At 42.0% G+C, this 24548-nt stretch overlaps 1 protein-coding gene across 2 annotated transcripts in view; it reads left to right on the top strand.

Moving 5' to 3' along the window:
- LOC126412144 (exosome complex component RRP43-like) overlaps positions 1-24548 on the top strand; it is a 153375-nt gene that overhangs the window by 95732 nt on the left and 33095 nt on the right. For both annotated transcript variants that reach the window (XM_050081600.1, XM_050081601.1), the window contains exon 5: positions 14972-15092. In XM_050081600.1, the coding sequence (XP_049937557.1) occupies positions 14972-15092 (121 nt within the window). The remainder of the gene's footprint in view (positions 1-14971; positions 15093-24548) is intronic.

Here is a 24548-nt window from a genome sequence, read left to right as displayed (position 1 = left end):
TGCAGTCTCCCATCCTTCATCAAAGACACCAACCACTTTCTCGAACGCCTGGAATCCTTACCCAATCAGTTACCCCCGTAAACCATCCTTGTAACCATTGATGCCACTTCCTTATACACAAATATTCCGCACGTCCAGGGCCTCGCTGCGATGGAGCACTTCATTTCACGCCGATCGCTTGCCACCCTACCTAAAACCTCTTTCCTCATTACCTTAGCCAGCTTCATGCTGACCCACAACTTCTTCACTTTTGAAGGCCAGACATACGAACAATTAAAGGGAACAGCCATGGGTACCATGATGGCCCCCTCGTACGCCAACCTATTCATGGGTCCCTTAGAGGAAGCCTTCTTGGTTACCCAGCCCTGCCAACCCAAAGTTTGGTACAGATTTATCGATTACATCTTCATGATCTGGACTCACAGTGAAGAAGAACTCCAGAATTTCCTCTCCAACCTCAACTCCTTTGGTTCCATCAGATTCACCTGGTCCTACTCCAAATCCCATGCCACTTTCCTTGACGTTGACCTCCATCTGTCCAACGGCCAGCTTCAGACGTCCGTCCACATCAAACCCACCAACAAGCAACAGTACCTCCATTATGACAGCTGCCACCCATTCTACATCAAACGGTCTCTTCCCTACAGCGTAGGTCTTCGTGGCAAACGAATCTGCTCCAGTCCGGAATCCCTGAACCATTACATCAGCAACCTGAAAAGAGCTTTTGCATCCCGCAACTACCCTCCCGACCTGGTACAGAAGCAAATAACCAGAGCCACTTCCTCATCCCCTCAAACCCAGAACCTCCCACAGAAGAACCCCAAAAGTGCCCCACTTGTGACAGGATTCTTTCCGGGACTGAATCAGACTCTGATTGTGGCTTTCCAGCAGGGATACAACTTCCTCAAATCCTGCCCTGAAATGAGATCCATCCTTCATGAAATCCTCCCCACTCCACCAAGAATGTCTTTCCGCCGTCCACCTAACCTTCGTAACCTCTTAGTTCATCCCTATGAAATCCCCAAACCACCTTCCCTACCCTCTGGCTGCTACCCTTGTAACCGCCCACGGCGTAAAACCTGTCCCATGCACCCTCCCACCACCACCTACTCCAGTCCTGTAACCCGGAAGGTGTACACGATCAAAGGCAGAGCCACGTGTGAAAGCACCCACGTGATTTACCAACTGACCTGCCTACACTGTGAAGCTTTCTATGTGGGAATGATCAGCAACAAACTGTCCATTCGCATGAATGGACACAGTGTGGGACGGCTGGTGTAATTTAATTGTTAATAATATTTGGTTTGTAATGTAGAAAAGATGCATTTCCCGGCCGGTTAACCGTATGTGGGGCGGCGGGTGGAATTAATTGTTATATAAATGTTCCTATTATTTATGCTGTCTTTTGCCGTTCTCAACACTGGCTCTCTAACTACAATATTGGCAACCAGAAAGTGATTAGCAAAATGTGAAGCCTGTAATTAGAATTCCTAATGCCCACTTCACCTGAGAAATACACTTATAGCTACAGCTTATAGCTCTGAGGAATTAGGAGATTGTCTGGGAATCATAATCAAAAATGATCCTGTAAAAACGTTCGCTATGTTCTGAAAGTCACAGATAAAAAAAAAAAAAAAAAAAAAAAAAAAAAAAAAAAAAAAAAAAAAAAAAAAAAAAAAAAAAAAAAATCCACACAATCCAACTACCAGAGCAGTTCAGAGTCTAATGCACTGATGCAACTATAACTGTCCAAATTGAATGTTTAAGTGAATGCTCGCCATAATTTGATGATAATGTTCATCCAACGCCATGCTAAATAATGGTAGAATGTTTGTCCGGCGGTGGCACGTGAAAATACGACATATGCAAACTGAAGATAGGTAATTAAAGTCATCCCAGAATTAACACTTCACTCGAAAATGATTTCATGGTTACGCGTATCCCGAGTAACTTAATACGGCATCCGAGGCTGTTTATAGCAATGATACCGACGCGACGCGACTCCCGACACAGATGGTGTGCTATTCAGCGTCTGGAGAGAACTGGGGCCTTCTTCTCTCGCGCAGCGTTCTTATATATAAAGCCGCGGTGCGGCCGGCTAAGGGAACGCCTGATCAAAATTGCTCTCCCGACTAGCTGCTGGGCTAGTAATGCACCACTTCAAGTTATTGAATAAATCATCGCTTCCTTTGCTGATGGCCGATGAAGCTCTCAATTTAAATGTGCAATCAGCATACAGGTAAGTAATCATAATAAAAAAAATCTGACGTGGCTAAGTCAATTATTTTGGGCGAGAGTATTAATTTAATTACACTACACACAGTAGACGAGCTCTGAACTTGCTCTTTGGAGATATGCTATCGCTATAGTTTTATAGTTATTCAATTGAAACTTCTCACATCTTTATGACTATAGCAGATCTCCCTTCTACTTAAATTTAAACATCCTAGCCTTATTTATTCGCCTACTTAATCTATCTTGCTTCCTTAATTTTTAAGACAAAAACCAGAAAATCATGAATTTCAACTAAAATCTTAATTTGTGAGATGCAGAAGACTGTTTCTACTAAATTATTATGAAAAAGGAATCTAAATATAAATTTTTAAGCCTCTAGCTCTTTTCTGTTGCACCAATGATTTTTACAGAAAAACGTCCCAATTTCGAAAATGGTTAAAGTTATTGAACTGATATTCAACACATATTGATTTAGTATTACTCCTGACATGCTAGAAACGTTTCAGGTTATTTACTTGATTTTTAAAGTATTGCGCAACATTTATGATGTCAGAACTAGGCTGGCACACAGTGGAAAGACTGATGTGAATTTTATACAGCGTGAGTAGGCTGCTTCCCTACATCACCCTCTACTTAAATTATTATTTTATTTTATTTTTTATTAATGTTAATGAACGAGAAAAAAAATTAATTACAAAAAGGGAAGCAAGAGTATAGCTTAACTCCCTATGAAAATTAAAATTTAAATGTAAACATATAGAAATACTAAAAGAAAACTGGTTACCTACTTCAATTATTTAAATTGCTGGCTTGTTCACTGTCTCTTAAGCAATATTATCCCTCAAATTTTTAAGCAAAATCAATGAAACACTTTGCATACGTATTGCCTTAGACAAACAAACACATAAAAATATGTAAAATTATGAAAATCTTAAATCCATTAAATACATTTTTACATACACAAATTCAAAGAAAATAACACAGTTATTCATGATACATAAATAGATAATTATATCTTAGCAGTCTTTTCTAAACCTGAAAGAAAATTTCACAAATCATAACAATTTCATTTTTACACACGTGGTGGTTGCTGCTTTGGCTGGCGTTCTACACTTCCATTCACAAGGGTAGAGGAGGGGAAGTTGCTATGGTGTGCGTGCTTCACGTTCACTCTAAAGTACATGGGGAAAGGGGAGGGGTCACTGTGAGTTGTGTGCAAGTCACTCCACGCAGCTACCAGGCTGCCATTATCTGGTTTGTCCTGTGGAACAAACAAAAAGAGTGCCTCAGACTCTGTTCACTTAATATCTAACGGTGGGTCACAATGAAATGGGGATATATACATTTTATCTTTCAATATGTTACTGGAACAAAGTTAACAGAACTTTTTGAATTTTACTCTCGCGGTTACTTAACTGTCATAAAATCAGTAAACAAATGGCTCAAAACGCCGTTAGTCACGTACTAGAGAAAATTTATGCTCACGGCATACAATCATAAATCCTATTTAATTTCAATGTATTATTTCTGGGCCGGAACACTGAACCAATGCTCGGTACATTCCTGACAAATCTGTATTTTATTTACTTAACTGACTCATCTTCGATTACCTTATTCTTAGAGACAGTATGAATATTTTTGATTAGTAGTTGTCTTCTCAGCTTCTTTGTACATGTGAGTAACTTGTAATAGTACAGTTCTGAGTGTTCAAAACACACTAAATCCATTTATTGGTCCTCTGCTGCTGTGTCAGTTCCACATCTGCAATTATGTACTTACTTCATCGAAGTGTATTTATGCTGAGCTATAAATAATGTTTCACGTCTGCCATTATGTTACTCAAATATGTTGCTAGTGTATGTACTTATTTAACACTCACTCTATTAACATTTAAAGCGTAGGATAGCACTTTATTTCATATCTATAGTGTATTGCAGCTGATCAGTTTGCTCACGTGGCAATCCATTTCCACTCGATCGGACGCTGAAACCACAGGTAGTCTCTCTCGACCTACCACTAAAGTGCATTAAGTAATTATGGACGAGCGTAACGCTAAATTCCTTAAACCTATAGAACACCATGAGCTGCTCTGTCTCATCCAACATAAGGGTACCTATGGTCGCATTCACGCCTCCAACTCATAACCTCAATACGTGTAGGTGTGTCCTGTCACACACTACACCAAAATAGTGGCCAGCTCCAACCTTATAAATACTTCAGGGACGTGTCCTTCACGTCTCAACCACAAACACTGTTCAATTATATTACACAGCCATTCCTTGCTACACAAGGTGAGTTTATTCTTACAACTTATCTGCATATTTTTCATAACACTAAGCAATCTCTTTTACTATTAATTGGTTAGCTCTACAGCATACAATAGGTTTCACTGCCACTTCAGATCCTGCTTGTACACAAATTTGTACATCTTTTTAAAATATTATTGTGGGACCATTTCCAATAAAACAACACTTTGTACTTACAATATTACCAGGGTTCTATACATACTTGTTACTCAAATACCTTTGTATCTTAATTACATCATACTTCTCTGTTGTTTATGTCACTGTTAGGTTTGTAACATTAGGTTGTTTTTTTTTTTCTCTAATCGGTGGATAGAATGGTTACAGAACTCATGGCTTGATAGCCATGACGGAAAATTTAATGTGTTGGAAAGAAGAGGTCGAAATTTTAGGTGGATAGAAAAGATGAAGAATGAGTGAGACCTGAAAAGGAAAGAACAACTCACACAGCTGGGACTGCACAGCTGCCACACTGTGTAGAGGTTACAGAACAACCTCCTCCCTATAGAATTCATTGGTTTCAGAAAATTTTCGTGTTGGAAAGAAGGGGTCGAAATTTTTGTAGATAGGAAAGATGAAGAATGAGTGAGACCTGAAATGGAAAGAAGATCTCACACAGCTGGGACTGCACAGCTGCCACACTGTGTAGAGGTTACAGAACAACCTCCTCCCTACAGAATTCATTCACTACCTATGAACTTCTTTAGGTCGATCACGTTCCTGAGACCTAATATCTTTTTACTCTTAGGGTACTCTAGCCTATATGCATTGGCATGTGGTTTTCCTATGATCCTAAAAGGTCCTTGGTATACAAACATTAATTTCTCTGTTTCTGCATTTATTTTCTTTGATTTTTCCTTGGTTTTGACAAGGACTAACTGACCTATTTCAAAACTGGTGGGTACAGATTTTGCGTCATGACGCTTCTTCCTTTCCAATGCTCTTTTTCTTATATTTGCCCTAGCCTTTAACTTCTTCTCGTCTGTGGTTATTTGCGTTAGAATAGGGAATTCTACCATATCTGCAATCACATTGTGCGGTTCTTGGCCAAACATCAATTCACAAGGTGCAAAACCAGTTGCATCATGCCTTAAGTTGTTAATTACATTCTCAAAATACTTCATGTGCTCTGCCCAACTTGAGTGTTTCCGAGCACAATAAGACCTGCAAAGCCTATTCAATTCTCTCATAATACGTTCACTCATATTTCCTTGGGGAAAATACGCAGATATTTTCAGATGTTTCACTCCGGCATTATCCAGACATTCTTTAAATCTATTAGAAGTAAATTGAGGCCCATTGTCTGACAGCAAATTCTTCGGAACGCCAACGTTCACGAAGAAATCTTTTTCCAACTTTTCTACCAACGTTTTTGCATTTGCTCTTTTAATTGGGTATAGCTTAACATATTTACTAAATCCATCCACAACAACAAAAACATGGGTGCACCCACCTCTCGAAGCAGGAAGAGGACCAAACAAATCACAAGCCAGTAATTCTAGGGTTTCAGTTGGCTCTACTGAATGCATATCCCCTTGTATTCCGGTGTTAGCAGCACGGACTTTCTGGCACACTACACAAGATGCTAGACGCTTGGCAACACGGCAGTACATGTTGTCAACCACAACCTTCTCTTTTAATTTTGCAATGCACTTCTTTGCACCGTAGTGCCCATACCTCAGGTGTACATAGTCGATTAGTAAGTCTACATGTTGTGAGGGAAAGCACAGCTTCCACTCAGAAACACCTACCTTTTTCCTCCTAAACAGAATACCTTTATGCAGACAGTAGTATTGCGAAACATTATGATAGTTCGCATCTCCCAAATAGCTCTTTACTAATTTCAGCTGGTCATCTGCATTCTGCTCACGTCTCAAGTTCTTAATCACCCTCTTTAATGCACTTTCTTCCTTTACTTCGTGCAACGCAAACATTCGTACTTCACTTAGGTCTGTTGCTGTAATTCCCGCGTCGTCACAGAGCTCCGCACTTCTAGATAACCCATCAGCTATCAGATTGTCTTTCCCTTGAATATATCTAACCTCAAGGTCAAACTGCTGGAGATACAATGACCATCTTACCAAACGAGCATTCCTCAACTTACAGGTCTTTAAAAAGGTCAACGCCTTATGGTCACTGTAAACAATTATTTTGTGACCTAATAGATACTGCTCAAACTTCTGTACCCCAAATACAATTGCCAATGCTTCCAGTTCTGAGATGCCATAATTTCTCTCTGCTGCCTGTAAAGATCGACTTGCGAAAGCTATAATCTTGTGCACTTCTTGTTCGTTCTCTATTTCTACTCGGAATATCTACACAGCTATACCATAGCCACTAGCATCAACAGACATACAGAATGGTTTTTCAAAAACAGGATGATGTCAAATAGGACTATTAATTAAAGACTGTTTAAGCACTTTGAACGCCTGTTGACATTCTGCTGTCCAAACCCAAGGGGTATTCTTTTTCAGCAGGAGGTGAAGACACGGCACATTAAAAGCCTGATCACTAACAAAACGCCTATAGAAGCCAAAAAGACCGAACATCAATCTCAACTGCTTCTTGTTTCTGGGAGCCTCAAATTTTTCAATGACTGCTAGCTTGCCTGGGTCAGGCAGAATACCTTTTCCACTTATCATATATCCCAAGAAACCCATTTCCTCCGTAGCGCACTCTGTCTTTTCAATCTTTAGTTCCATGCCACCTCTCTCAATAGCCTCTAACACTTCCTTTAATAAAACTATGTGTTCTTCCCCGTTTAGGAGTTGCTTTTAACAGATCATCTACGTAAACTGTTATTTTATTACTTAAGGCTGGTCCTAAAACCTGGCACATCATGTGTACGAAGGCACAAACAGAGATATTAAGTCCGAAAGGTACCACACGGTATTGGTAACAAACTCCTTCGTACAAGAAAGCTGTGTACTTCCTTGAACTTTCCGCCAGTGGCAAATTCCAATATCCACACATGATGTCCATAGAAGTCAAGAATTTTACTCCCCGGAACTTTTGCAATAACTCGTCCATGTTCTGCGGTCTATCACTTTCCCTAACCACTATTTCATTCAACCAACGAGCGTCCAAGACCAATCTGACACTCCCGTCTCTTTTTGGTACAACAACAAGAGGATTATTGTACTCACTGACCACTTTTTCAATCACACCCCACTCTAGCATTCTCTGTATCTCCTTTTGAACTGCCTCCTTCCTAGCTACATGTATTTGGTATGGCTTCCTGAAAAACACTTGGCCAGGTTTCACCTTTAATTGACATTCATAACCTTTGACCACACCAGGTCTATTTGAAAATACCTTATGATGCCTTTTTAAAACCTGTCTCAGTTCTTCCTTCTGATTAGCTGAAATTTTATCGATTTCCTGCAATTTAGCTTCTATTTTGTCCAAAATAATTGCTTCTTCTTCTTCTTCTTCTTCTTCTTCTTCTTCTGTGTTTAGCTTACTTTTGCTAAAATTAACACCTTCGTCCCAGTATCTCCTATTTTTCAGAACTCGTATAGGCAGCTCCCAAGTTTCATCATTAGTTACTACATGTTTATCAATAAAAGGTACCGTAATTACTCCGGTTATCGGCAAGACCATTTTTAACTGGCTTCTTTCAAAGTCAACAACACTCTGATATTTCGACAAGAAATCTATGCCAATTAAAACTTCAATACTGAGATTATTTACAATTAAGCATGGATGATCAATTAAATTACCATTAATGTCAAAGGACAGCAAAGCTTCTTGTTTTATCGTTTTTGACACCTTGCCAGTAGCACCAATTATTCTAAGTCTTGATACCCTCATTACTGTAAGCTTGTCTTTACCAGGTAATGAATCAAAGAAGGACTGAGATATCACACTCACCTCACTTCCACTGTCTGAGAGACAACGTACATTGATACCCAACATATTCACTATTATTATAGGGTGGCTTATTCTAGGTTGTACAGGTGGTTCCTCAAACTCATCCAATAGTTCCTTTTGTATTTGTCTCCAACTAAAGTGATCGACATCTGTCTTCATTACATTTAGGTCAAAATGTGTAGGGGTTTCCTGAATTACATTTTCAGCTGCCTTTTCCAGTCGGTCTATTAATTTCAAATCGAAACACCGCACGACTTCATTACATTTAGTTTGCTGAACATGACCCAAATTACTGTAGTCTGAGTGATTCTGCGCCTCCAGACCGGGCATAACACTAGTTACAGCTAAACCACTTTCACTATTATTGTCGGGTTCCTTCTCAAGTGACAACTGGTCACAGCTACTGGGTTCATCGACTCCCAACAGGCTGTCCTCTACATTCTCACTTACCTCCTTTCCTAAATCTATTAGTACAGTATCAACATCCTGCACAGGCACTTTAGATAAGAGCACATCATCCTCATCGTAAATATAAGCATGAATTTCTTCTGCTTTTTCACCTGACAATTCAGTATTTTGTAGCTCTTCCCTACTGTTACACTGCTGCACTTTCTCTTCCTCTTCCCACTTAGAAAGCGTCTCCAACACGGTATCTATCAAATACTGTGAGTGATCTAATATTTATGCTGTATCCTTAGATGCTACCGATCCTTCATCCACATGTTCAGTTTGAGTATTCCGATCTGTCTTACCAATTACTGTAATTACTGACTTAGGAAAAGTAACCGTCTGGTGAGCGCCAGTGTCCTCATAGACAGGAACTAGTTTTCCTGCCTCGGCCTACTACTGTTTCCTTTATTTCCGTTATAGTTAACTGGCACAGCATTGCTTTCCGCACTGTTGTTTACCTGCATAATTTTGTTTGGAACAAAATTACTATCATTTGGATGCCTTTGTTGGTTCTGATAATTATTTCTCCAATTCCTACCTCTCTTAGGATGGCAAACATCTGCTGTTCTGATGTTTACATTGCCATTCTGTTCGTTCTTAAAATTACTACTAATGTTATTACCATTTCTGTTATTACGTGCTTGTTCCTCATTGGCAGCAACACGCTCTACACGTTCCAAATATTCAGTGAAACGATCCAGATTGTCTCTAGGGGCAGATATAATTCTATTTTGCCAATACCATGGCAGTTTGGCTTCAAGACCTAGTACTATCATTTCAGGTTTTAGCTTTTCGGCCAAATGTGACAAACGTGAGATCCATGACCTAGCAAACTCTTTAATAGATTCCTTGCCTACATTGAAGCGTTTTCCACTCTAAAATTCTCTCAACACTTCATTTTGCTTATTACTAGACCAATATTCATTAATGAAAGCTATTTTAAATTCCACTAATGTTTTACACTTCAACATAACATCAGCTGACCAACGCATGGCGTCACCTGCTAAATGGCTTCTAATAAATGAGATTTTCTCTCATTCAGACCAAGTTGGTGGAATCACATCTTCAAAATCGTTCCAGAAATCTAGCGGGTGGATATTTTTATCTGGATCGAACCGCAAGAACTGCCGACACCCGATAAAAGCGGCGTTTGCAGCTACAACTTGTTGCGTACTACCATTACCAGAAGTTACTGTAGCTACTTTACTCTCAAGGTTAGCAATGTTAGTACTAATATTTTCTACTCTCATTTCAACATTATCTACTCTTTGCACAATATGAGTAGTATCAGTTTTGATTGCATCTACTTCTGCTTGACATATGTTTACTTTTATATTAACATCTTTAAACCTATCTGAGCACAGTTCAGATTCCGCCTCGATCTTTTCTGTTAACTTATGCTCCAGCTTCGCATCTTCCATTTGGAAGTCTCTGCGAACCTCAGCAACAACTTCGGATTTTACTGTTTTATACATTTCAGTAAATTGTTGAGCAACCTTTTTCTTAATATCCTCGTGGTTGTAATCAATTTTATAATTTAAACTGTCCAGATCCTCTTTCAACTTATTGCAGCCAGTCTTGAAGGACGTTTCGAATTCAGCTTTATTGGATTCTAATTTATTGTCCATTGCCTCAAATCGTTTATTAAAATTAGTTTGGCTGGCCACAATCTCATATTTTAACTCAGCATTACTGGCTGACAATTTTGCATTACTGGCAGCTATTGCTTGTAATATAACATTTAAATCAATAGCCCCAGTATCTTTGGGTCGCTCACTATCTAGCTTTTTATCACACTCAGATGACGAAAAATTAGCTGCAACACCAGAATCATCAAAACTAAATGAAACTTCTGATTGATCAGTCATATTAAACTTATCCTTTTTAAACTCTACCACCTCTGATGACTGTTTCGTTTTTAACTCATCAGATAAACTATCATCCAATAAATTAACAATTTCTAATTTCTGCTTTACTACAGGGGTCTCTATCATTGCCCCTTTTCACACTACTGTCAGGAGACAATACTTCATATTTCACTTTAATATTGCTATTTTCATGCATATTTACACTTGAACCGTTGTCTGGATTTACAGTTCCCTCAACAGACATAGGTTCTGATTTAAGTTTAACCTCAGTTTCTTCTGGCAGTTCCATCTCCGACAGTCTTTTAGTGCAGGTTAGTAAAATTTTTAACAGCTTTTCACTTAACTTAGTTCCTTCTGCACGACATATGGCGTTGCCGGTGCGGCGTACCAGGATTACTGATGCGACGCGGCGCGTTGAATTGCAGATGGCACTCAGACGGCTGCTGTGTGTTTGCGTGGCCCGCAACTGCAGGCGCGGCACTGGTTGCTCTGGCGGACGACTGCGGTGAGGCGAAACTGGCTTCTCGTGATGCCGGCAGCGCCGCTAGACTCAGTGCCAGCTCCGTCAATCCAGATGCATTGTTAATCCAATTGCGTCGTCCACATGCATACGTAACACTATCACAGTTCTATTATTCAATTGCGTGTCGCATTTCACTCCCGAATCCGAATATTTAAAAATCACTTTCACTTTTACTCAGTTTCTTTCCCGGCCAATGCACCAATTGTGGGGCGGCTGGTGTAATTTAATTGTTAATAATATTTGGTTTGTAATGTAGAAAAGATGCATTTCCCAGCCGATTAACCATATGTGGGGCGGCGGGTGGAATTAATTGTGATATAAATGTTCCTATTATTTATGCTGTCTTTTGTCGTTCTCAACACTGGGTCTCTAACTACAATATTGGCAACCAGAATGTGATTAGCAAAACGTGAAGCCTGTAATTAGAATTCCTAGTGCCCACTTCATCTGAGAAATACACTTATAGCTACAGCTTATAGCTCTGAGGAATTAGGAGATTGTCTGGGATTCATAATCAAAAACGATCCTGTAAAAACGTTCGCTATATTCTGAAAGTCACAGATAAAAAAATCCACACAATCCAACTACCAGAGCAGTTCAGAGTCTAATGCGCTGATGCAACTATAACTGTCCAAATTAAATGTTTAAGTGAATGCTCGCGATAATTTGATGATAATGTTCATCAAACGCCACGTTAAATAATCGTAGAATGTTTGCCCCGCGGCGGCACGTGAAAATACAACATACGCAAACTGAAGATAGATAATTAAAGTCATCCCAGAATTAACACTTCACTCGAAAATGATTTCATGGTTACGCGTATCCCGAGTAATTTAATACGGCATCCAAGGCTGTTTATAGCAATGATACCGACACGACGCAACTCCCGAAACAGATGGTGTGCTATTCAGCGTGTGGAGAGAACTGAGGCCTTCTTCTCTCGCGCAGCGTTCTTATATATAAAGCCGCGGTGCGGACGGCTAAGGGAGCGCCTGATCAAAATTGCTCTCCCGACTAGCTGCTGGGCTAGTAATGCACCACTTCAAGTTACTGAATAAATCATCGCTTCCTTTGCTGATGGCCGATGAAGCACTCAATTTAAATGTGCAATCAGCACACAGGTAAGTAATCATAGTAAAAAATCTGACGTGGCTAAGTCAATTATTTTGGGCGAGAGAATTAATTTAATTACACTACACGCAGTAGACGAGCTCTGAACTTGCCCTTTGGAGATATGCTATCACTGTAGTTTTATAGTTATTCAATTGAAACTGCTCACATCTTTATGACTATAGCGGATCTCCCTTCTACTTAAATTTAAACATCCTAGCCTTATTTATTCGCCTACTTAATCTATCTTGCTTCCTTAATTTTTAAGACAAAAACCAGAAAATCATGAATTTCAACTAAAATCTTAATTTGTGAGATGCAGAAGACTGTTTCTACTAAATTATTATGAAAAAGGAATCTAAATATAAATTTTTAAGTCTCTAGCTCTTTTCTGTTGCGCCAATGATTTTTACAGAAACACGTCCCAATTTCGAAAATGGTTAAAGTTATTGAACTGATATTCAACACATATTGATTTAGTATTACTCCTGACATGCTAGAAACGTTTCAGGTTATTTACTTGATTTTTAATGTATTGTGCAACATTTATGACGTCAGAACTAGGCTGGCACACACTGGAAAGACTGATGTGAATTTTATACAGCGTGAGTAGGCTGCTTCCCTACAACAGGCAGACAGTGTTTGTTGGTAATGATGATCACCCTGTGGCTAAACATGCCTTGGTGCACGGCCAGCACATCTTGGCACAGTGTTACACCGTCCGGGTTATCTAGATACTTCCCACTAACACCAACCTGTCAGAACTCCGGAGATGGGAACTTGCCCTTCAGTATATCCTCTCTTCTCGTTATCCGCCAGGCCTCAACCTCTGCTAATTTCAAGTTGCCGCCGCTCATACCTCACCTGTCTTTTTCAACAACATCTTTGCCTCTGTACTTTCGCCTCGACTGACATCTCTGCCCAAACTCTTTGCCTTTAAAAATGTCTGCTTGTGTCTGTGTATGTGCGGATGGATGTGTGTGTGTGTGTGTGTGTGTGTGTGTGTGTGTGTGTGTGTGTGCGCGAGTGTATACCTGTCCTTTTTTCCTCCTAAGGTAAGTCTTTCTGCTCCTGGGATTGGAATGACTCCTTACCCTCTCCCTTAAAACCCACATCCTTTCGTCTTTCCCTCTCCTTCCCTCTTTCCTGATGAAGCAACCGTTGGTTGCGAAAGCTTGAATTTTGTGTGTATGTTTGTATTTGTTTGTGTGTCTATCGACTTGCCAGCGTTTTCGCTTGGTAAGTCACATCATCTTTGTTTTTAGATATATTTTTCCCACGTGGAATGTTTCCCTCTATTATATATTCGCTGACTACGTCACATGTCCTATGCTCTAAATATCTGCTGTCATTGGCTGGTGAGATCATGTGAAGTGAGCTATGATCGGTTGACAAAAGCTAATTGGCAGCACAATCTCGATTTCGGTGTCTTGGGAGCTACTGTGCTGTATGTGGTGGAATTCGTATTTATACTTCTGTAATACAAAACTATGCAGTGTACATGTTGCCGCACATCAAAGATATTTCCTAAACACATTGCTTTTTTGCTATGTTTTGTTTCCTAAAGTGCCAAGAAGTTCTACACTAGTGTGTAAAACCTTTACCATTCAAATGATTGAAAAGTCTTACATCGCTGAGAGAAAGTATACTGTCACATAACATGGGAAAATGTACTTTCACCCATAGTATAGTGTATTTTAACTTGGGAAAAAAGTGTATTTTAATTTGGGAAAAAGTGTAGCCTACTACGGAAGTAAAACGTGGACAATAAGCAGTTCAGACAAGAAGAGAATAGAAGCTTTTGAAATGTGGTACTACAAAAGAATGCTGTAGGTTAGATAGTTAGATAGTGTAACCAATTCGGGGGGTTGCTGAATAGAATTGGGGATAATAGAATTTTGCGGCATAACTTGAGTAAAAGAAAATATTGGTTGATAGGTCACATTCTGAGACATCAAGTAATAGTTAATTTAGTATTGGAGGGAAGTATGGGTGGTAAAAATTGCAGATGGAGATCAAGGGAAGAGTACAGTAAGTAGCTGCAATTGGATGTGGGTTGTAGTAGTTATTCAGAGATGAAGATACTTGCACAGGATAAAGTAGTGTGAAGAGCTGCATCAAACCAGTATTCGGATTGAATACCACAACAGCAGCATTGTCATGTCATGTCTACCACATGTTAGCCATGTTCACAAATTAATGTACAATACAAATATGACACTACATGTCCCACATTATTAAAATTTATCATGTGAAATGATTAACTTTCCAACCTCAGGTTTAATCACAGAGTGATTCACCTGAGCAAACCACAGATTCTCGTCTGATGTGATCAATCATCCACAATGAATCATTGTTTGTGTTTTAGCTGTAAAATCAATCTCTCTCTCTCTCTCTCTCTCTCTCTCTCTCTCTCTCTCTCTCTCTCTCTGTGTGTGTGTGTGTGTGTGTGTGTGTGTGTGTGTGTGTGTGTGCGTGTGCGTGTGCGTGTGTGTGTTTTAAGGAATATTTTATTTCATAACGACAGAAACAGACAGTTTTGAAACTGTTTGTATGAAAACTTTTTCCCCCAGGATATCCTGTTTTTATTATTTTTTACTTTTTTTCAGTTTCTCTGCCTACTGTTGAATATAACGCGGATGAGGATAAAAAGACAGTTAATTTGAGAAAAAGGACTCCACTCATCATTGATAACATTCCAGTTGCAACAACATTTGCCATAATTGATAAGTAAGTAATGAGTTTAGAATTGTCACTTAAGTTCCACTTATTATTTGTTTTTGTAAGTAAAATACACACAGAAAAAAATTGCACCTCTGAAGCAACAAAGGCAGACACCCAAAAAATGTTCATATGCCCATGCCTCTGATTTATTTAGTTATCATCCCTCAAATGTTTTCAGTATTTTATGAGCCACTTAGAGAGGACTTTCTGGATCGTTAGGCTCTTGTCTGCTCAATTGTGCCAATTACTTTTTCATTGTTTGGACTGACAGTGATGTTGATCTCTGAAAACAGCCAAAAGTTCTCAGTTCATTCTGATAGATAAAGTTTTGTAGTGCGTATTTTTTATGGTGACCTCAATCCCATTGATGGCCAGCTTCATGTTTCAGGATAAATTAATTTCATTCCAAATGAACAGCACCAACCTTCCGTCTTTAAACACTCTTTTCACTGACTTCACAATTTCCTTAAAGAGTCATGGCTTCATATTGGGAGATAAGTTAGTTTAACATCCTCTCATCCCACAGAACATTGGAGACAAAACACAAGCTCACACTGAAGAAAACCCCCCATGGGGCTCACGGTCCTTTCATGAGTACGTGCGTGGCAAGCACGGGGCCCTGAGCTGTTGCAGCCTTCCTTCTCTTCCTGGCTACATTTCCTTTCCCTTCCCCTCCTTTCCTGTCGTTGCTCCTTCCCCTCCACTCTCTCCTCTCCCTCTCTTGATGTCCTTGTTTATTTTGGGCCCACTATCCGGGCTTTGCGATTACCTCATCCTTTTGGCATTCTCTGGTCCCTCTCTGGGGTTTGACCTCCATTACTAAATTTCTATTCCGTAGTGTGAGCCATATGGGAAAGAGCACCTTACCTAGTATCTCCAGCGTGTGCCCTCCTAGGTCTTTCCACTTTTTCCTTCATGCCGTTGTCTGATGCTCGGGTACATAACCAGCAGGGTCGCTATGTACCCTTTTGGTTGAGCCCCCTGAAAACATGGGGCTCACACTTCTGATACCTGAGCTGTGACCACCTCATGTAAGCCTACGAGTGGTTGCTTGTCATCTTGGAGCACCTGAACTCCCAGCAATGGCCACCGTGCCAGATGGCCCTTGCTGTGCCTGGGTGGTGCCTGTGGGGAGAGCCCCTGATCAGAGTTGGTGATATCAGGGTAGATGCTATGCAAATGAAACGCATACAGGTCCAGAACTCTGGCTGTTCTTCTATGGCTATCTCTTTGAATGGAAATGATTTGGCAAAGTGGACACTCTGAGCAAGATGCGATCGGGTTCATTGTTGATCGAAACTGCTTCAGCTGCCCAGTCTGCTGCCCTTACTGCCTGTGATCATCTTGGCACAATTCCTGTGTCCATTACCCCCCATCAGTCTTTGAATATGGTTCAAGGTGTAATTTTTCACAAGGACCTCATCCTTCAAACTGATGAGGAACTTAGATACAATCTAGAATGGTGGGTTGTTCACTTTGTTCGGTTTGTTCAGAAGGGCCCAAATGACAATCACATTTATACTGGTGCCCTTATCCTTGCCTTTGAAGGGGATACCCTCCCTGAGGAGGTCAATATTATGGTTTATCGATGTGACGTGAAGCTGTACGTCCCACCACCTATGAGATATTTTATGTGCTTGTGTTTTGGACACGAGTATTCCCACTGTTTGCACACTCACCTCTGTGGTGACTGTGGTCGTCCACTCCATGGCGGGAGTTCCTATGTTCCCCCTCCTGTGTGTGTTAATTGGTATGGCAATCATTCTCCATGTTCACTTGATTGCCAGGTTTATAAGAAGGGAAAGAAGATACAGGAGTATAAGTTCCTTGATTGTCTAACCTACACTGAGGCTCGTACGAAGTATGCGCATCTTCATCCTGTGTCAGTGACGTCAAGCTCTGCTTTAGTTACATTTTCACCCCTTCCTCCACCTTCTTTACCCCAGTCTCACACTCCTCCCCTCCCCCCTCCCCTGCAGTTCCCACACCCGCCCCTCCGGGTGCTGCTTCTCCTCCCAGCCGGAGAAGTGTCCCACTTATTTGGCGTCTGCTAGTCAAGGGCACCCCTCCCGGGACCCCCCTTCCTGGCACCTTCCAGGCCAAAGGTCTGCTGCCACACGGTGACCACGAAAACCTCTGTCTGCGGGACCCCAGGTCGCCCGCTCTCTTTCTGTTCCAGATCTTGCTACAGCTGCCTCCTGTTTGCAGCACAGCCCTCCTCGATCTCAAACAGAAAAGAAGAAGAAACATAATTCCCGGGACAAGGAGCTTCTGGTGTTGCCAAAGGTCCCATCCCAACCTTCACAACCTGCCTCTGACCTGCTGTTCATGGATGTCGGCCCCTCCAGACAGATGGCAGCATGACTGGCTTTAGCCTGTTCACCCCCCATTTGAATCATCATTCTGTTGTTATCCAATGGAATTGTGATGGATACTACCGTCACCTCCCTGAGTTGACATCCCTTATTTCGTTCTACTCTGCAGCTTGTGTGGTTCTACAGAAATCTCATTTTACTGATGATCACTCACTGACCCTCAGTGGGTTCCCTGCTCTCTGTCAAAATCGGGTTGGCCCCCTGCGGGCCTCTGGTGGCATTTGCTCGTTGGTCCATACAGACATTGCTAGCACGTGGATTTCTCTTCAAACTACATTGGAAGTGGTTCCTGTTAGGGTCCATCTGGACTCTGGGATCACAGTTTGCAATCTTTCATCTCCTTCCTGACAGGACTCTTACACCTGTTACCTTAACTGCCCTTCTTCAGCAACTTCCTCCTCCCTTCCTCCTTCATGGGGATTTTAATGTTCATCATCATCATCATCATCATCATCATCATCCCTTGTGGGGCAGTGCCTTTCCATGTAGTCAGGGTCTTCTCATAGACCAGTTTCTTGCAGATCACGACTTGTGCCTTCTTAATGATGGCTCCCTTACCCATTTCAGTGCCGGTCATGGTACCTTTTCTGCCATTGATCTTTCTCTTTCTTCTCGCTCCCTCTTCCCTTCATTATACTGGTCGCCACAAGATGACCTTTGTGATAGTGACCACTTCCTGTTGATTCTCTTGCTCCCTTCCCACTTCCCCAGTGGACAGATTACCTTGTTGGTCTTTCCAACGCCCTGATTGGCCTCTATATACTGCACAGGTCGTTTTTTGTCCCTTTTTGTCGGGTTGTATTGATGACATCCTACACAGTGTGTCTGATGTGATTGTTCGCACTGCTAGCCTTGGTATCCCACGCTCATCTGGACATTTCGCAGCTGGCAAGTCCCATGGTGGAGTAAGGCCATTGCCATTGCCATCGCCATCCATGATCACCATCGAGCTTTGCAACACCTTTCTCATGGAGCATCTTGTGACCCATTTTCCAACAGCATCAGCATCAACTTCCTACCCGGCCGCTTTCCTTCACCAGAAACATCAGGCCGAAGCTTCCGCCTTATGTTTTACCCCTTGTGAGTAAGAATCTTACAACGAACTTTTTACTGAATGGGAACTTCTTTCCACACTTTCTTCTTCTCATGATACGGCCCCTCACCCAGACTCCACTCACAAGCAATTGCTTCAACATCTCAGTGCACCACGTCAACATCTTCTCCAGGTGCTTAACCGTATTTGGCTCCAGGGTCGCCTGCCTTCTCAATGGAGGGATAGCATCGTGGTTCCCAACCTTAAGCATGGTAAAAACCCCCTGTTTGTCAAGAGCTATTGGCCAATTAGTCTGACAAACGTTGTTTGCAAGTTACTTGAACGGATGGTAGCCCGTCAGCTCAGTTGGGTCATCGAATCTCGGGATCTACTGTCTCCTTACCAGTGTGGTTTCCGAGAGGCGCAGTCTCTGATCGATCATTTACTTCTCTTGGAACCCGCAGTTCGGCAGGCTTTTTCCCAGTGCCGCCATTTGGTTGCAGTATTTTTCGATCTTCGCAAGGCTACAACACGGCTTTACGCCATCATATCTTACTTACACTTCATGAGTGGCGTCTTTGGGGCCCACTCCCAATTTTTATTGCCATTTCTTGTTTCATCGGTCGTTCAGGGTTCAGGTTGTACTGTCTTTAGTTCTCCACAGACCCAGGAGAATGGCATACCACAGGGCTCCGTATTGAGTGTACTTCTTTTCCTCATTACTATAGATGGACTTGTGGCCTCCATCAGTCCTTTGGTCACCCCTGCTCTGTATGTGGATGATTTCTGCATTTGGGTTAGTTCCTCTTCGATGGCTTCTGCAGAGCGGCAGCTCCAGGTTGCTATATGGCGTGCCTCTGCATGGACCCTCTCACATGTGTTTCAGTTCTCTCCTTTAAAATCGCAGGTGGTCCACTTCTGTCGCCGTACTACTGTCCATCCCGATCCAGAGCTCTATCTTGATGCACAATGATTACCTGTGGTCCCACAGTTTCATTTCCTGGGTCTTCATCAACAAGGTCACTTGGGTGCCTCATATCAGACTTCTGATGACAGGATGTTTCCGTAAACTCAATGTCCTTCGCATCCTTGCCCACACCTTTTGGGGTGTGGATCGTTCCACTCTTCTCCACCTTTATCGGACTTTAGTGCTGTCTCTCTTGGACTATGGTTGTCAAGTTTATGGTTCCACTGCTCCTTCCACACTGGGCCTCCTGGATCTGGTCCACCAGCGTGGCATCCGTTTGGCCACAGTTGCCTTGTCTACTAGCCCTGTTGATAGTCTCCTGGTTGAAGCTGGGATCCCCCCCCCCCTTTCTGTTCGGCAGTCCCAGTTTCTGGTTTCTTATGCAATTGCTGTTCGTTCCTCTCCCACTCATCCTTCCTATTTTATCGTGTTCCCAGACCAAGGACATCACCCACCTGATTCCCACCCTTGGGTGGGTTTACCAGTTGGACTCCGCCTCGCGTCTCTTTGCTGTGATTTTCAACTTCCTTCTTTGTCCTATCTTCTACATTCCCTTCCCAACACCCTCCCCTTGGTTAGTTCCTCGGCCCTGGATTCAGATGGATCTCTACTGAGGTCCGAAAGATTCTTTTCCCCCAATGGTTTTCCATTGTTTTTTCCATCAAATTTTATGGGAGTTTCAGGATGCTGTTGTTTTTTACATTGATGGCTCTAAATCTGCTGGTCGTGTGGGATATGCCTTCACATCCTCTGTTGGCATGGAAAATCATCTCCTGCCAACTGCATGTGGGGTGTTTACTGCAGAATTGATGGTAATTTCCCAGGCCTTTACCTTTATTAAACAGTCCCAACTTAATTGCGTTTTGTTATGTACGGACCCAATTAGTGGCCTTCAGGCTGTTGACCAGTGTTTTTTTTCCCACCATCCCTTGGTCTCAGCCATCCATGACTATCTTGCTGATCTTCATCATGCTGCTTCTTCTGTTGACTTCCTTTGGGTCCCTGGCCATGTGTGTATCTCAGGTAATGAGCTTGCTGATCATTTGGCTGGGGGAGCAGTCACTTACCCCGTCCCTTTCTGTAAGCCCTCCTGGGGTGGATTTACGGCTTCATATCAAATCCCACTTCGCACAATCATGGACCAATTCTTGGGAGGCTACCTCCCTGCCTAATAATCTCTGTGCATTTAAGGTGACACCTGTTCCGTGGCGTTCTTCCTTGCACCTCTCCTGAAAGGACTCGACCACCCTGTGTTGTCTCCGCATCGGCCATACCAGGCTGACCCATGGTTTTCTTTTGCGTAATAAGCCACCCCCACTTTGCGGTTGTGGAGCCTTCCAGTCAGAAGTCCACATTTTGGTGGAATGCCTCCTTCTTTTGGCTCTGCATACTAAGTACAGACTTCCCCGCACTTTACGCTTAATATTGGCAGACAATTCCCAGGTGGTTGAACTGGTTCAGTTTCCTCCTTGAAAGTTGTTTTTATTTTCAGTCGTAAAGTTTTTAATCTCCCTTTGGAGTGGGGGCAGGGCGGTGAGGGTTGGGGTGTTTCCCACTGTTAGCTGTGTTTGGAGATTCCTGACTCTTCTTCCTGTCCAGAGCCTCTTTTCTCTCCCTCTTACTATGTTTTTATTGCTTTTAAGATTTGGTTAGTCTCTTTTTACAATATGCACTTGTACATTCTAGCAGTTGAATGATTTTGGATAGCAGGTGGTCTTTCCTGTACTGGATCAGAGATGGGATATTTCCTGCCTCTAGCATAACCCGTGGTCTAGGGGTAGCGTCTTTGATTCATAATCAAAATGTCTTCGGTCCCGGGTTCGATCCCCGCCACTGCCTAAATTTTGATAAATAATCAGCATTGGCTGCCGAAGACTTCCGGCATAAGAAGTCAGCCTCATTCTGCCAACGGCCTTGTCAAAGAGGGCGAAGGAGCGGATAGAGGTTCAGGGCACTCTCTTGTCCTAGGGGTGGGAAATTGCCCCTAAAGGCGGAAGAATCAGCAATGATCAATGACATGAGGATGCAGAAGGCAATGGAAACCACTGCATTAAAGGCACGTAACGTGTATCCACAGGACATGTGGCCTGTATTTGAAGAAGTGTCATGATGATCTCTCCATTGGCAAAAGATTCCGGAATAGTCCCCCATTCGGATCTCCGGGAGGGGACTGCCAAGGGGGAGGTTACCATGAGAAAAAGATTGAATAATCAACGAAAGGATAACGTTCTACGAGTCGGGGCGTGGAATGTCAGAAGCTTAAACGTGGTGGGGAAACTAGAAAATCTAAAAAGGGAAATGCAAAGGCTCAATCTAGATATAGTAGGGGTCAGTGAAGTGAAGTGGAAGGAAGACAAGGATTTCTGGTCAGATGAGTATCGGGTAATATCAACAGCAGCAGAAAATGGTATAACAGGTGTAGGATTCGTTGTGAATAGGAAGGTAGGGCAGAGGGTGTGTTACTGTGAACAGTTCAGTGACCGGGTTGTTCTAATCAGAATCGACAGCAGACCAACACCGACAACGATAGTTCAGGTATACATGCCGACGTCGCAAGCTGAAGGTGAACAGATAGAGAATGTGTATGAGGATATTGAAAGGGTAATGCAGACTGTAAAGGGGGACGAAAATCTAATAGTCATGGGCGACTGGAATGCAGTTGTAGGGGAAGGAGTAGAAGAAAAAGTTACAGGAGAATATGGGCTTGGGACAAGGAATGAAAGAGGAGAAAGACTAATTGAGTTCTGTAACAAGTTTCAGCTACTAATAGCGAATACCCTGTTCAAGAATCACAAGAGGAGGAGGTATACTTGGAAAAGGCCGGGAGATGCGGGAAGATTTCAATTAGATTACATCATGGTCAGACAGAGATTCCGAAATCAGATACTGGATTGTAAGGCGTACCCAGGAGCAGATATAGACGCAGATCACAATATATTAGTGATGAAGAGTAGGCTGAAGTCCAAGACATTAGTCAGGAAGAATCAATACGCAAAGAAGTGGGATACGGAAGAACTAAGGAATGACGAGATACGTTTGAAGTTCTCTAACGCTATAGATACAGCAATAAGGAATAGCGCAGTAGGCAGTACAGTTGAAGACAAATGGACATCTCTAAAAAGGGCCATCACAGAAGTTGGGAAGGAAAACATAGGTACAAAGAAGGTAGCTGCGAAGAAACCATGAGTAACAGAAGAAATACTTCAGTTGGTTGATGAAAGGAGGAAGTACAAACATGTTCCGGGAAAATCAGGAATACAGAAATACAAGTCGCTGAGGAATGAAATAAATAGGAAGTGCAGGGAAGCTAAGACGAAATGGCTGCAGGAAAAATGTGAAGACATCGAAAAAGATATGATTGTCGGAAGGACAGACTCAACATACAGGAAAGTCAAAACAACCTTTGGTGACATTAAAAGCAACGGTGGTGACATTAAGATTGCAACGGGAATTCCACTGTTAAATGCAGAGGAGAGAGCAGATAGGTGGAAAGAATACATTGAAAGCCTCTATGAGGGTGAAGATTTGTCTGATGTGATAGAAAAAGAAACAGGAGTCGATTTAGAAGAGATAGGGGATCCAGTATTAGAATCGGAATTTAAAAGAGCTTTGGAAGACTTACGGTCAAATAAGGCAGAAGGGATAGATAACATTCCATCAGAATTTCTAAAATCATTGGGGGAAGTGGCAACAAAACGACTATTCACGTTGGTGTGTCGAATATATGAGTCTGGCGATACACCATCTGACTTTCGGAAAAGCATCATCCACACAATTCCGAAGACTGCAAGAGCTGACAAGTGCTAGAATTATTGCACAATCAGCTTAACAGCTCATGCATCGAAGCTGCTTACAAGAATAATATACAGAAGAATGGAAAAGAAAATTGAAAATGCACTAGGTGACGATGAGTTTGGCTTTAGGAAAAGTAAAGGGACGAGAGAGGCAATTCTGACGTTACGGCTAATAATGGAAGCAAGGCTAAAGAAAAATCAGGACACTTTCATAGGATTTGTCGACTTGGAAAAAGCGTTCGACAATATAAAATGGTGCAAGCTGTTCGAGATTCTGAAAAAAGTTGGGGTAAGCTATAGGGAGAGACGGGTCATACACAATATGTACAACAACCAAGAGGGAATAATAAGTGTGGACGATCAAGAACGAAGTGCTCGTATTAAGAAGGGTGTAAGACAAGGCTGTAGCCTTTCGCCCCTACTCTTCAATCTGTACATCGAGGAAGCAATGATGGAAATAAAAGAAAGGTTCAGGAGTGGAATTAAAATACAAGGTGAAAGGATATCAATGATACGATTCGCTGATGACATTGCTATCCTGAGTGAAATTGAAGAAGAATTAAATGATCTGCTGAACGGAATGAACAGTCTAATGAGTACACAGTATGGTTTGAGAGTATATCGGAGAAAGACGAAGGTAATGAGAAGTAGTAGAAACGAGAACAGCGAGAAACTTAACATCAGGATTGATGGTCACGAAGTCAATGAAGTTAAGGAATTCTGCTACCTAGGCAGTAAAATAACCAATGACGGACGGAGCAAGGAGGACATCAAAAGCAGACTCGCTATGGCAAAAAAGGCATTTCTGGCCAGGAGAAGTCTACTAATATCAAATACCGGCCTTAATTTGAGGAAGAAATTTCTGAGGATGTGCGTCTGGAGTACAGCATTGTATGGTAGTGAAACATGAACTGTGGGAAAACCAGAACAGAAGAGAATCGAAGCATTTGAGATGTGGTGCTATAGACGAATGATGAAAATTAGGTGGACTGATAAGGTAAGGAATGAGGAGGTTCTACGCAGAATTGGAGAGGAAAGGAATATGTGGAAAACATTGATAAGGAGAAGGGACAGGATGATAGGACATCTGCTAAGACATGAGGGAATGACTTCCATGGTACTAAAGGGAGCTGTAGAGGGCAAAAACTGTAGAGGAAGACAGAGACTGGAATACGTCAAGCAAATAATTGAGGACGTAGGTTGCAAGTGCTACTCTGAGATGAAGAGGTTAGCACAGGAAAGGAATTCGTGGCGGGCCGCATCAAACCAGTCAGTAGACTGATGACAAAAAAA

The sequence above is a fragment of the Schistocerca serialis genome, chromosome 7, assembly GCF_023864345.2.
Source record: "Schistocerca serialis cubense isolate TAMUIC-IGC-003099 chromosome 7, iqSchSeri2.2, whole genome shotgun sequence".
NCBI classification, from domain to species: domain Eukaryota; kingdom Metazoa; phylum Arthropoda; class Insecta; order Orthoptera; family Acrididae; genus Schistocerca; species Schistocerca serialis.
Note: the sequence above shows the minus strand (reverse complement) of the source record. Positions and strands in the feature narration are given on the sequence as shown.